Source organism: Triturus cristatus, chromosome 2_1 (assembly GCF_964204655.1).
Source record: "Triturus cristatus chromosome 2_1, aTriCri1.1, whole genome shotgun sequence".
NCBI classification, from domain to species: Eukaryota; Metazoa; Chordata; class Amphibia; order Caudata; family Salamandridae; genus Triturus; species Triturus cristatus.
The window spans coordinates 759,513,348-759,525,745 of record NC_140581.1 but is presented as its reverse complement, the minus strand read 5'-3'; the positions used below and the strand labels follow the sequence as shown (position 1 = coordinate 759,525,745).

At 45.5% G+C, this 12,398-nt stretch overlaps 1 protein-coding gene across 1 annotated transcript in view; it reads left to right on the top strand.

Moving 5' to 3' along the window:
* The first annotated feature begins 3,964 nt into the window (after positions 1–3,964).
* The window catches only part of ALDH7A1 (aldehyde dehydrogenase 7 family member A1), a 295,831-nt gene continuing 287,397 nt past the window's right edge, over positions 3,965–12,398 (top strand). The window contains exon 1 of the mRNA XM_085632694.1: positions 3,965–4,305. Coding sequence (XP_085488820.1) covers positions 4,111–4,305 — 195 coding nt within the window. The 5' untranslated portion in view covers positions 3,965–4,110. The remainder of the gene's footprint in view (positions 4,306–12,398) is intronic.

The window sequence follows — 12,398 nt, the reverse complement described above, 5'->3', positions numbered from 1 at the left end:
GGGTGTTTAGCAGGGAGTTGGGTTTGGGAGGTAGAGGGATTTCATGTGTCTGTTCAGGGTGCAGTTGATTGTGGGTCTGGTGTATATCGTGTATGTTTGGGTGTATCTTGCTTACTAGGTGTCTGTTGTTTGCTTGATTGTGAGTTTTTTGGTTATATATTCTAAGCTACCTGTGTGTGTGGATGGGTGTGCTGTGGAAGTGATGGGTGTGGTGGTGGTGCATATGGGTGTGCTGGTGGTGTATGTGATGTGGTGGTGGGTGTGGTGTTTGAGGTGGTGCTGCGTGTGGTTGTGGAGCATGTTGGTGTGGTGGTGGATGCAGTGCCTGTGGAGGTGCTGGATGTGGTTGAAATGCATGTGGGTGTGGTGGTGGCTGCAGTGTCTGTGGATGTGCTGGTGGTGGAGGGCGGGGCAGTTCGATGTGGTGGTGGCTGCACCCTCTGTATGTTTGTTTGTGTGCCTATGTTTTTTGTGGTGTTGGTGTTTCTGTCTGGTTTGGCCTGGGCTTGGAGCCCTGGACCAGGAGAGAACATAGAGTTTTACTGTTTGAAAAGAGGGGCCCACTGTCGTGGCTCCCACTCTGGGCAGGTCTAGTAAAGTGTGCATGTTGGTAGACAGGTCCGCGTGTTGGGGCATTTCAACAGGGAATTCAGGACCAATTAGCGGTGCAGCCTTCTCAGCACAGGAAGTGCATCAGGTCGGCTGACAATGCACTACCAGGTGAGACCGCATAAAAGTCCGCGGTGCTCAACCTGATGGTGCTTCAAGTACTGAACTTTGCCCGGATACCAGCTGCAGACTCCCATGCAGGAGAATCCTTCACCATCATCAGTGAACAGGCAAATCCTGGTTCACACACACTCGTGCAGGAGCGCAGGTGTGTTCTTGCCACCGGTAACACGCGCAGGAGCACGCTGTTACAATTCTGGTCCCACGCTCACACAGGTGCGTGGGGCTACCTGTACCATTGCGGCACACGCAGGAGCGCGTGGCCGCATTTAACATTGTTTCATTCTCACGCAGGAGTGCCTTTGTTACTCTACTATTGTGGCATGCGCAGGAGCGCATAGTCACATTTAACATTGTCCCACAACCACGCAGGAGCGCCTATGTTTATTCACCCTTGTGGCAGGAGCACGTAGCCGTATTTTACCTTACCCTTCCCTCGCGCAGGAGAGCTTTTGTTTGTTCACCCTTTGCAGCACGCGCAGGAGCTCATAGCCGTATTTAACCTTATCCTACACTTGCCCAGGAGTGCCTTTGTTTGTTCAACCTCTGCGACACGCGCAAGAGCGCGTAACCGTATTCAACCTTACCTACACTCGCGCAGGAGCGCCTTTGTTTATTCTCCCCCATGCGGCACACGCAGGAGCGCTTAGCTGCATTCCACATTTCCTTACACACGCGCAGGAGCGCTTGTGTTTCTCTGCCATTGCGGCACGCGCAGGAGCGCGTTGCCGCCTATACTTTAACCCACACTCACGCAGGAGCGCCACTGTTACTTTTTCTGTTAAACCAAGAGTAGGAATGCTCACAAACTACCTTCCTGTTTGTCCTGTTCACCTATACTGGAAGACTTCTCATCTCTGTTGATCATTACATTCTCCAGGTGACTATATACCCCTTGGCAGTACCCCTGATGTTGGTGTGTGTGATATATGTGTAATACTCCGGGAGAAGGAAGGGCAGACGCACTAATCCATATGGTTTATCCCTTATCCAGCCGGTGATTCCCAGGAGAGTTCCCTCAGCATCGGTAGGCGCACCCCTACAGGTCTTCACGTAAGACATCTCCTCCACGCTTTTAGGATTCCTTCCCCAGGTCCTATGCTTGCCATGGTCAGTATACATTCCTTTACTAGGGAAAGGTGGGGACGGTGGAGGTTGTTCACGTCATCCCTGCGAGATTACTCCGCGAGTACATAAGGTATGACTTTTGGGGTTCTGACACCCAGACACCAGACTTTTAGATCACTTCTGGGAAATAAATCAAGAGGAACCCTTGCCAAGGAGAGGAGATGGAGAAGCTGACAAGGAATACCGCCCCTGTGCTGTTAGCTATCTGGGGTTGGCCTGCTGTGGCTACTTTCTGCCAAGGAAAAGGAAAAGGGACTTTGCTGTTTGCTGTGTCCCCTGCTTGAGGAAGATCTCCAAGGGCTTGAAGAAGAGCGTGCCTCCTATTCTGAAGTCTCAGGGACACAAAGACTTCACCCCCAGCTCCCTTGAACTTCCTTGCTGGGAGTTCTGACCTGCCAAGAGGTGCCTGTAGCTGTTCTGGGCCTCTGGAGGTTGTTCTGGCTGTTGGGAGCTGGAAAAGCAATGCAACAATAAGAAGTGTGACGCATTCGCACCTGTTTCCAATGCATCGCCGAAGAAATCGTCGCAGAGCCTGCCCGCGGCTCGAGAAATCGCTGCACGCCACATCGAGTACACCGATCTCCGAAATCTGAGATCACCACACTGATTCCAACGCAAGCCCTGCTGTGCGGCTGGAAGAAACTCATGCATCGTCCCGGATCGTCGCATCGCATTGATGTGCCAGGTCTGTCACATCATTGGGTGACGCAGTAAGAAACTGACGAATCACCTCCCCATATAGTAAGAAACCTACGCATCACCTCCCCTCTGGTAAGGAACCGACGCATCACCGCCCCTGCGCAGCATTAGGTAACCGACACATCACCTCTCCCGGAGCAAGGAACCAACGCATCACCTTCCCTGAGTGTAAAGAACCGACGCATCACCTTCCCTGCTGCCCGTTTTGTTTGTTTGCGTGACGCATCCAAGGTACTTTGTCTGAAAATGTCACATCTGCACTTTGCTTTGAACTGAACTATTTCTACCATTTGAAAGTCATATTTTTATTACTGTTTTGTGGATTTTTGTAATTTGGTCTTGTTTGGTTTGGAAAAAATATTACTTATTTTTCTAAACTGGTGTGGTGTCCATTTGTAGTATTTTCACTGTATTACTGTATGTGTTCGCAAATGCTTTACACACTGCCTCTGAGAGATAAGCCTGTCTGCCCGTGCAAAGCTACCAAGGGGATGAGCAGGGGTTATTTTAGAAGTGTATCCCCCTTACTCTGACTAGAAGCAAGGGTCCCTATTTGGACTTTGGTACCTACCTCTGCCAACAAGACACCCCCATTTCTAACAGTGACTAATGCATTTCAGTGCGGTGATGCACACACCAGCACTAAAATGCATAAGTCTAGCACCTGATGCATGGTACTTGGCAGAGCAGTATAAAATAAGTCTTGGCTGGGGGTGTTACACTCACTCTACCTGGATCTCTAGGCAGCAACACGATGTTGGTCTGACCTCGGATTTATGACTTATTTTATTTTAATCAAACAATGCTTTTCTGCTTTTTTATTATTTGAATTCTAATCTGAGCTACATGCTACTTCTTAATTTAAAAGACTAATTGACTGACTATAACCATTAATTTTGCATTCTGTAATGAGTTAAAATCTTTGATAAAACGTCATTGGTTTATTCTAATATTTGTCTTGTTTTCATTGTAAAGCCTAATGTGATTTGCTATTTAAACTGACATTTGCATTACAATTTGCATTGGCTACAAGTCCCAGAATTCAAAGAAAAAACTGGACTGGAGCAGTACATCATTGCATGGACCTTGAAACATTGGGACGATTCCTCCTTTGATACAAACACCTGCGCTCTCGCGCGTCCATTCATCAATGTACTCAGTCATCCATGCCTTTTCCCGTTGACTCAGTCTAGCATTGGCCCACTAACACATCCGAACACACAAACTTGCTAATCAATGGAAAAACACTTTCACGTTAAAATAAATTCCCTACTTATTGTCTCCGATGGTTCCTTAGAACATGATCTTGATAGAGTCACTACCTCAATATTTCACGAAGTTCTGAAGTTGTAATATGGCTGCTAGGTTCACTAGACATGAAGCGCATGTTGCGGTCGTCCGTTGTCTGTTTCTACAGATCTGTCTCATTACAGATGGATGTACTGCTGAGTTGAGGGCAGAGCCCCGCGCTCCCAATCAGCTTGCATCCATGTTGGGGGCGGGTCTGCATATGAACTTGTACTATTAGCCTATGGCAAATTTCCTCTCTTCACCATGCAGCAGCTCAGCCTTGCTCTCACCAGGCGGCTCTTCCTTTGCAGAAAGCTTGCGTTTCTCCGCTGCAGGCACTCAGCTGCGCTCATGTCTACCCTACTCATCAACAAGCCGCAGTATTCCTGGCTGAAGGAATTGGGTCTGGCCGAGGAAAACCATGGGGTGTATAACGGAGCATGGGGAGGGAGAGGAGAGGTGAGTGTGCGCCAGTGAGTGGATTCTCTATATTTAGATAAGCATGCTGTGCAACGGGTCGCCAGCTTATCCCATCCTCAGAACGTCCAGTGAGAAACGCGTTCAACGTTTTCGCATTACCTGTATACACGTTTCTTTAAACAATACTGTTTGTAGTTGTGTGCTGTGCATGGAGGGAACTTTTGAATACATCTCCACGTGTCTAGAGTCAACAAGTTGTAGTATAGTTTTCTCTCATTGTATTTGTTGTGTTGCTTTACCTTTCGAAAGCCACGCAGAGCACGAAACTGCAAATATAAATCTAGGACTAAATGAGCTTCGCATGTGTTAAATGTGAAAACCTGAAATTCCATACACACTCATGCGTTCTTTAATGACTGGCCACCTATTCCTCCTTGTTACTTATGGTCCTGTCTTGTGCCAGCTCATGTGAAGGTCAATTTCGAAGCAAATGTAAGTTCTTTTAAAGGTAACTGCTACTGTGAACCTCTTTAAAATAGGCTACTAATAGCCTCCCCAGAAATATGCTTTTTAAATGTACACGTATATAAATATATTATTGACATCGCTTTACTTCTTGCCATACTGCAATGATCAATATTGTCCGGATCGAGTGCTCGTATCCTGTTGTGTCTAGTATGTTTTGCGTAGCTATCGAAAATATCTCTGGAGGTTTTGCGCAGGCACTAACCCTGTGCCATGTGAGGTCATAAGTTTGATTGAATGGAAAGCTGGGCACCTGCTTCCAGCTGTTTCTTTTAAGTGAAGATTACCTTAGGAACAAACTCTACCCAGATGTAACGACTGTTTGTTTTGGTTCAAAATTAGGACAAGCCAGAGTTGCACCTTAGAAACTTCTTTAGATTTTTATCCTAAATCGGGGGCAAATTCCTAATACACTAGTTATGTTTCCACGGTCAGAAAATGCAGTTTTGTCCGATTCAGGACTTTCATCATGAATTTGTGGAATAAGTCGTTGGCGATCATGTTTATCATTAGTTTGTTGTATTGATGTGCAGAGGAGTTTATACCAGTGTTGAGCTGATGTTAATCTCTGCCTTATTTCCATGCTCCGCGACATTTTAAGGAGGTGGGTTTATCATATGGACTTTTAAATAAGACTTTTTTTGTTCGGTTAAAACTGAAATCTCTGCACTGCAGGGTTTGCAGGCCCAGGTGCTCTTGTGCTAAAAACATGCTTCAGCATTTGCTTTTTTTCCCCTGGGTACAGCATAGCAAGGTGTGATAAGGAGTTAAATACTCTGAGTGGGATGTAGTACTTTTTGACAACCCTCCTGATTTGCTGCACAGAGGCCCCTGTCCTATCCTGGCCCTTTGTAATTGCGACCTTAAAAGCTTTGCAGTTCAATCCATTTTTGTATAACCGGGTAAGTGGCATGACATTTGGGAAGGTGATTTATCACAACAGCTTCTTGTGTTGCACTGCTGCAATATATAGGTGGATGCTCATCTACAAACATATTTGAATGGATGGTCATGGTGTGTGAAATCCCAGCCAATGACGAATTGGGAATTCTCTGTAAAAACAGAACTGTACAGCACCACATCAAACATCTTTGCGGTAACCTGCTTACTGGTCAAGCTATCTTTCATGCCCAAGTTCCTTCTGGTCTAAAGATTGATACCAGGATTGTTATGACCAGTCTCCTGCTTCTTGACTTCAGTTCCAGGAACAGTATGCCTTCCTGCCTTTAACTGGAAACCTGCTATTCCCTTGCTGCGGAGGTCCTGATCTATTAGTCTTGAAGCCATATGGAAGCTGAGCTCAGAGTGTCTCTTGAAGAGACCAGTCAAAGAGATCCCTAAAGGAGGGGGATCTATTACCTCTTAGGGCTGTGCCAAATGGTATCTTAGTATATTGACACTGTATGTGTTGACGCCAGGTGGGCAATTGCTCTGCACCAGAAAAATACATTGCACATGCTAAGACACCTACCTCCCTCAAAAGAGGGGATACCATCTCTGCCAAGATCTTATAAAGCTCCATTGGAATGCCGTCCGGCCCAGCCGCTTTACCCCCTTTACTAGACTGAATGGCCTTAACTACTTCCTCCTTGGTAATCCTTTGATTTAGAATTTTTTGTTGATTAACATCTATGGGTTGAATAGATTCAGCTAACCAGCCCTCAATCTCGACATCTACCATTTCGTCCTTCTCTTCCATGTATAAGATACGAAAGAACTCCTTAAAGGCCTCTTTGATCTCTGTCTCGCTATTCAAAGTATTTCTGGACCGATCCTCCTTGATCTCCTTAATCCGGTTTTTATTCAGTTTTCATACTCCCTCGCCATACTCAAAATGTGCTAGCTTAGTGGCATCCCACCTTTTTCTAATCCTTATTTGGAGGATCTCTGATAATTGGTTCTCTAATAGAAGCTGCTTCTTTTCTATTTCCGCTTTGTTCTCCTGTAGATCTGATCTTTTTATCTCCGTATCTAATCGCTCTATTTCATCCTCTAACCAAGAAATTTCCCTTTTATACAGCTTATTCCTATGACCAGTTACACTGGTGATCTTACTTCTAAAATGCTTTTAGGGTATCCCAGACTATTCCATTTGTGGCTGAGCCCCTGTTGATCTCAATAAATTCTCTAAACTCTTCCTTCAAGTTATTCATTACTTCGCTATCAGCCAATATGGTGCGGTCTAAAGTCCACCTTATTTCTTCACACCTAGTGCTGTTTTTGAGTGTTAATAAAACTGCAGAGTGATCTGAGAGGTTGGCCCGCCTTATATTCAATATCTGAGATATCCTCTCTGAGGCTACAATCCACTAAGAAGAATTCTATTCTAGACCTACTTCCATATTTCTTGTTATGGAAGGATGTGCCCTGTAGATTTCCTGCTCTTTCTCTCCAAAGATCACACAGGGTATGCTTGCTCATCATGGTTTTTAGGAGTGCTCGTGAATTAGGCATCAGTATTGCTCTAGTTGATTTGTCTAACTTTAGGTCTAATATAATATTAAAATCTCATCCCATAATTATTGAACCAGGGAATTCAAAGAGATTAGCACACAGATTTTTTTAATGGTTCGCAACCGTCGTGCTTTGGGCCATAGTAGCCTACTAACGTTAATGGCCTATCATCTACTTTGACGTCGGCTATAACCCACCTACCCCCTTTATCCACCTTCATCTGTGTCACCCATATTTTTGCTTGCTTTTCCACTGTTCTGGCAACTCCTCTGACATTCCTGCTCTGGTCAGTACATAGAACTTGTTGTACCCATCTTTGTTTTCCCAAAAAATCGACACATTCCTTTTTTAACAAGTGCGTCTCCTGTAGGATTAGAATTTGGTCAGGAGAGTCTCTAAGATATTGTATTAATCTATCCCTATGCCCCTTCACACGTAGCCCGTTAACATTCCAAGTTAGGATCTGGACATATCTTTACTGTGCTATTTCTGCTTAATTTTTCGGAGGTATTTGAGGATTTTTTTTTCTCGATTTCCTCAAATGCTTCTCACCCCATGACCCCCTTCTACCATCCCCCCCACACCTTACCATGGAGAACCCACCCCTGCTTCTTCTTGGACTTGATGTTAGTCCAAATTTTTCTTTTGCTCCGTAACACCCAGCCCCGCAAAAAAATTGCTATAAGATTCTGTGTGCATGTGTAGTGAATACCAGCTCATTATCTTGCAACATCTTCCCCCTCCACCTCCCTTGATGCTTTCTAACAGCTCATCTGCTTCCCTTGTGTTCCTTATCATGTGCATTTTATTGTTGTGCATTATTCGTAACGATGCGGGGAATTTAAGTTGTACAGTTGCCCCTGTTTTTTTTTAAAGTCCTCTATGCGTTTGCCCAATTCCCACTGTCTAGATTCTAAAGTAACTTGCGATAGGTCTGATCTTATTTCGAATGAGAAGTCTGGGCCTTTCAAGGATTTTAGTTTCATTGCAGATACGAGTATCTTTTCTTTTAGTCCATAAGTCTGTAAGTTAATGAGAATCTTTCTTGGCTTCACTCTACCTGGATTTTTCCAGAAGGGGTCTCTGTGTATTCTTTGTATGTCTTTTGCAATGTCCGCCTCACTCTCCTCTACCTGAACTGAAGCTTTTATGAGAGCTACCACATACGATTTTAAATCTTCCCTTTCTTTTCCTTCGCGTACATTTAGAATCCTCAGATTATTCCTTCTGGAATTATTTTCTAACTGCTCCAGTTTTTCCTGAAGGCCCTGCTCGTCCCTACGCAGTGCCTGGAGCTCCGTTTTACTACTTGCAAGGTCTTCTTTTAACTCCTCCACTGTATTTTCGAGTATTTCTGTCCTCAGATAGTGTTCAACTTTTCTTCTAATGTCTCGCAAAACCCATAAATTTCGCGCTGGTTTGCTTCTGATACTGAAAAACCATTCCTGATGTCTGCAGTTAGCGTTCCCAACATCGCCTCTAGAGAGCTAACCAATGATTCCCCGGAATTCGTATTGTCGGGGGTTATGTTCATGACTGGTATATGCCCTCCATGATCTTTGTGTCCTTTATCTTGAGTGCTATCACCATTACGGTTCTTTGCTCCGTCTGGAGTAATGGCTTTAATACTTTCTTGGGGGTTACCCTGCCCAGATTGCTCTCATCTCTCCATATCTGTGGCTAATGTGTCCATAGTAGATATAGTCCCCCGACTGACTCTGAGCCACTCTATATTTTTATAGTAAGCACTGATTGTTGTACTTTGAAAAAAGAACGCAGAGATGTTGTAATCCTGAATATGGGACCTGGGAACTCTTCCTTTTTTATTGTTGTTTTCTTCCTTTCTTTTTTACTTCTTGCCTGGATTTCTCTATGGGGAGACCTCTATGGGAACTTGCAGAGGGAGTTAGACCAGACGGAGCACCTAAATCCAATGAAGGAGTCCGCCTCTCCTCAGCATCTATGGACTCTCTCCCTTTCTCAGCGTGGGCACCGACTAATACCTGCCCTCTTGACCCGCAGCAAATGACCCCCGCAGTGGTCCCCCTAACTCTTGGATCCTGGCTTCCTCCGTTGCTAATGGTGGCTGGCTGCTCTTCCACAGATGAGATTGCAATCCTCAAGCCTCCAGGGCGTGTGGCTGCAGCGTATATACTGACACTGCCTCCACTCGCCCGGAGGAAGCCTTGTGCTGCTGCCCTGCGGCTCTTCCTGAGCTCCAGGGCGACCTTGAACAACGCGGACCGGCGTAAGATTCTGGAAGGCGGATTAACCAGCCTGTGGTCGACAACACCGAGAAGTCACTGGCGGTAAGACACTTCAGGGTGGTGTAAGCGGCATTGGGAGGCATTCACGAGCGCAGCGACTGGGAGACTCCAGAGCTTGCGACCTGCACGCTACGCAGCTGCCATCTTCTCCCCTAAAAGTGCCTGCATCTTTTGAAGAATAACATTTTCTTCTGGAAAAACTCGACAGGGACACAGAGTTTTATCTAGACCATTTCCAAGGCAATGCAACAGTCTTCAGACTCTGTCTGCCACCCATTTCTACAAAGTTACTCACTCTGATTAACTTGTAAGACGATAACTGACTGAGAGGAAGCCACTTTGAAAAATCTTCTCTCATTCTCTCAACTCTAGTTCTTATCTTCATCTTGTTTCCTATTCACCATGCACTTGGTCGAGCTGAGCAGAACCTTTTAAAGCAACAGAGACCAGATCTCACTGGAGTGAATTGAGATAAATAAAAATTAGCAGTTTGAAGAATTTTTTTCAACGGGCTCATCCTTCCTCCCACTGTCTATTTTGATCAATTGGTTCTCTAGTTCCACTTGGATGCCACATAAAGACCTAATGTAGAAAAGTGGAGTATTATGCAGTGAGGCTAGTTAGGCTTCCCTCTACAATATTCCCACATTACCCCAAATAGGTCCTTTAGAATCCCTAGATCAGTCCTGGTAGTGTGGCACAGAGCAGTCAGGCTTTACTAGAGAAACATGTTCAGCATTTCAGAGCACCAACAAAGACGATAAGTAATTGACACAATTTGAAAGAAATCCAACACCAATTTATAACAAGCATTTACAATGCAATGGTCTCGGCAATATTATAGGTAGAGCTATTGGTATTGCTCCATTATTTTTTTTAATCATTTTTGTATCCCTAAATAAATGACATTGTCATTTCTATTGGCATTAGCTTTTTTTTTGCATATGTGATACCTATTGCATTAGCAGAGAGAGAGTGAGGTAGTGAAAGAGTGAGGTAGTGAGGGAGAGGGATGTTGTGAGGTAGTGATATATAAGCATAGAGTGATTAGAAATGCTGTAAATAAGAATAATAAGGAGTTCGTAGGAAAAACATTAAACGTGCACACAGAGCAACAACGAGGCAGCCTGTTTGTTTCCTAAATAAAACAGGTCATCTGTTGGACAACGAGCAAACAAACCCTAACAGATCTCTACCTGATAAACAAGTCTACTCTTTGGCTACACTGCCAAACATACAGGTCCACTAATAACTATTCCCTTCATAAAAACCTCAACCAACATCAATACTCCAAACTCTGGTCTGCACGAACACCCACATTGAACAGCATATTCCAAGGGGTCCACAAGATACAAGCACATACCAATGTCAATTAAAGTCTATAAAAGCACTTAGAAAATGAAGAACCCTCGCAACTTTTAGCAGTTTGCACACACCCTAAGAGTTCCTCATTACAAAAAAATTTGATTACAAATGTTCAATATGTCCGGCAGCACAAAGAACCTCAGAACCCATTCCATTTTGCTCAGTCACCTTTTGTTTGAGTTGAAGATGGATTACTGTTAAGCAAGCAAAAAATAAGGACATTTTGCCAACGAGGTGCGATGCACTCAAAACACGTTGTAAAAGACAACCGATGGGTAAATCTTGGACAGTTTAACCAGAAACATTATGGGATCCCATATGTTTTGTGGCCATATGTCTCCAAGATGCTGTAAACAACGCTGCCTACTGTATGTTTATGCTTGCCGAGTCTTGTAGATACGGTTAGCTGTCACTGTCCTGATGGAACTAAAAGAATCAGCGTATGTCAATTTCTTAAAGTAAAGATCATAACTTGAAACACGTCTCCTCTCTGGCCTGTAAGCTCATAGTGAATATACCCATAAACAGACAAAATGAGATGGTAAATACATCAATTGTTACAAATTAAAGATGTCGTCATCAACCAATACTAGATTTTCAAAGACCACAAAAACGTTATAGTTAAGTAAACAAGGGGCAGTCGGAAGCTCAAAAGCCGAGTTGTACGTAACTGGGCCCAGTAGCCATTAACATAGTTCCAGTGGGCATGGGAAGGTAAGTCGTCATTAGGACTGTAGAAGAGAAAGCGGACGAGGGTGCAGTAGTCAGGGTAGAGGACTGGGGCCCGGAGGTCAGCGGGCAGGGTCTCGGGGAACAGCGGACCGGAGATCAACAACGAAACAGTGATATTTGAGGAGAGGAGGGGAATCAACAAAGGCCTGCAGGTCAGCACTCACCCTTTTTGTCCATAAGCCACATGAAGATGAAGCAAGGCAGGAAGCCGATGGGCCCCCACAGCACCAACAGGGCAATGTCCAGGCTGGAGAATCCGTACGCCAGCTTGGCCGAGCCTTGGATGGGGCCCCAGGTGTTCCATACCAGGCCCTGCATGAACGCCATCATCGAAAAGAGTCCCAGGACCAGCCAGCGCCGCCCGGACACCCGGCTGCCCCTGGCCGGAGAGGTGGGCAGCCCTAGCAGCGCCTCCCGCTCCTCCGGGGCGCTGCTGCTCCACTGCAGTCCCATGCTGCCGGCACCGGGCAGGGGAGCGCTGGGGAACGGTGAAGGGAACCTGCCGTCCTACAGCACTACCGGGTGTCCAGCTCCTGCTACAACCGGCCAAAACACCTGATTGCATCAGCGCTGGGTGCCGGGTACAGGGACTGTAAAAGCAAAACAAGCCCGGTCCCAGCGCATGCGCAGCTCGTACAGCTCGCTCCTCTTGTTTTAACTCTGCGTTACACAATACTATGTGGGCAAACCCAGAGGAAGGGGAATGATGTGCAGCGGCCACCAGGAGGGCTAAAGGAAAGCCGGGGCAAAGGTTGAAGGAGGAGGGATGCATGCGACAGAAGAGGGAGA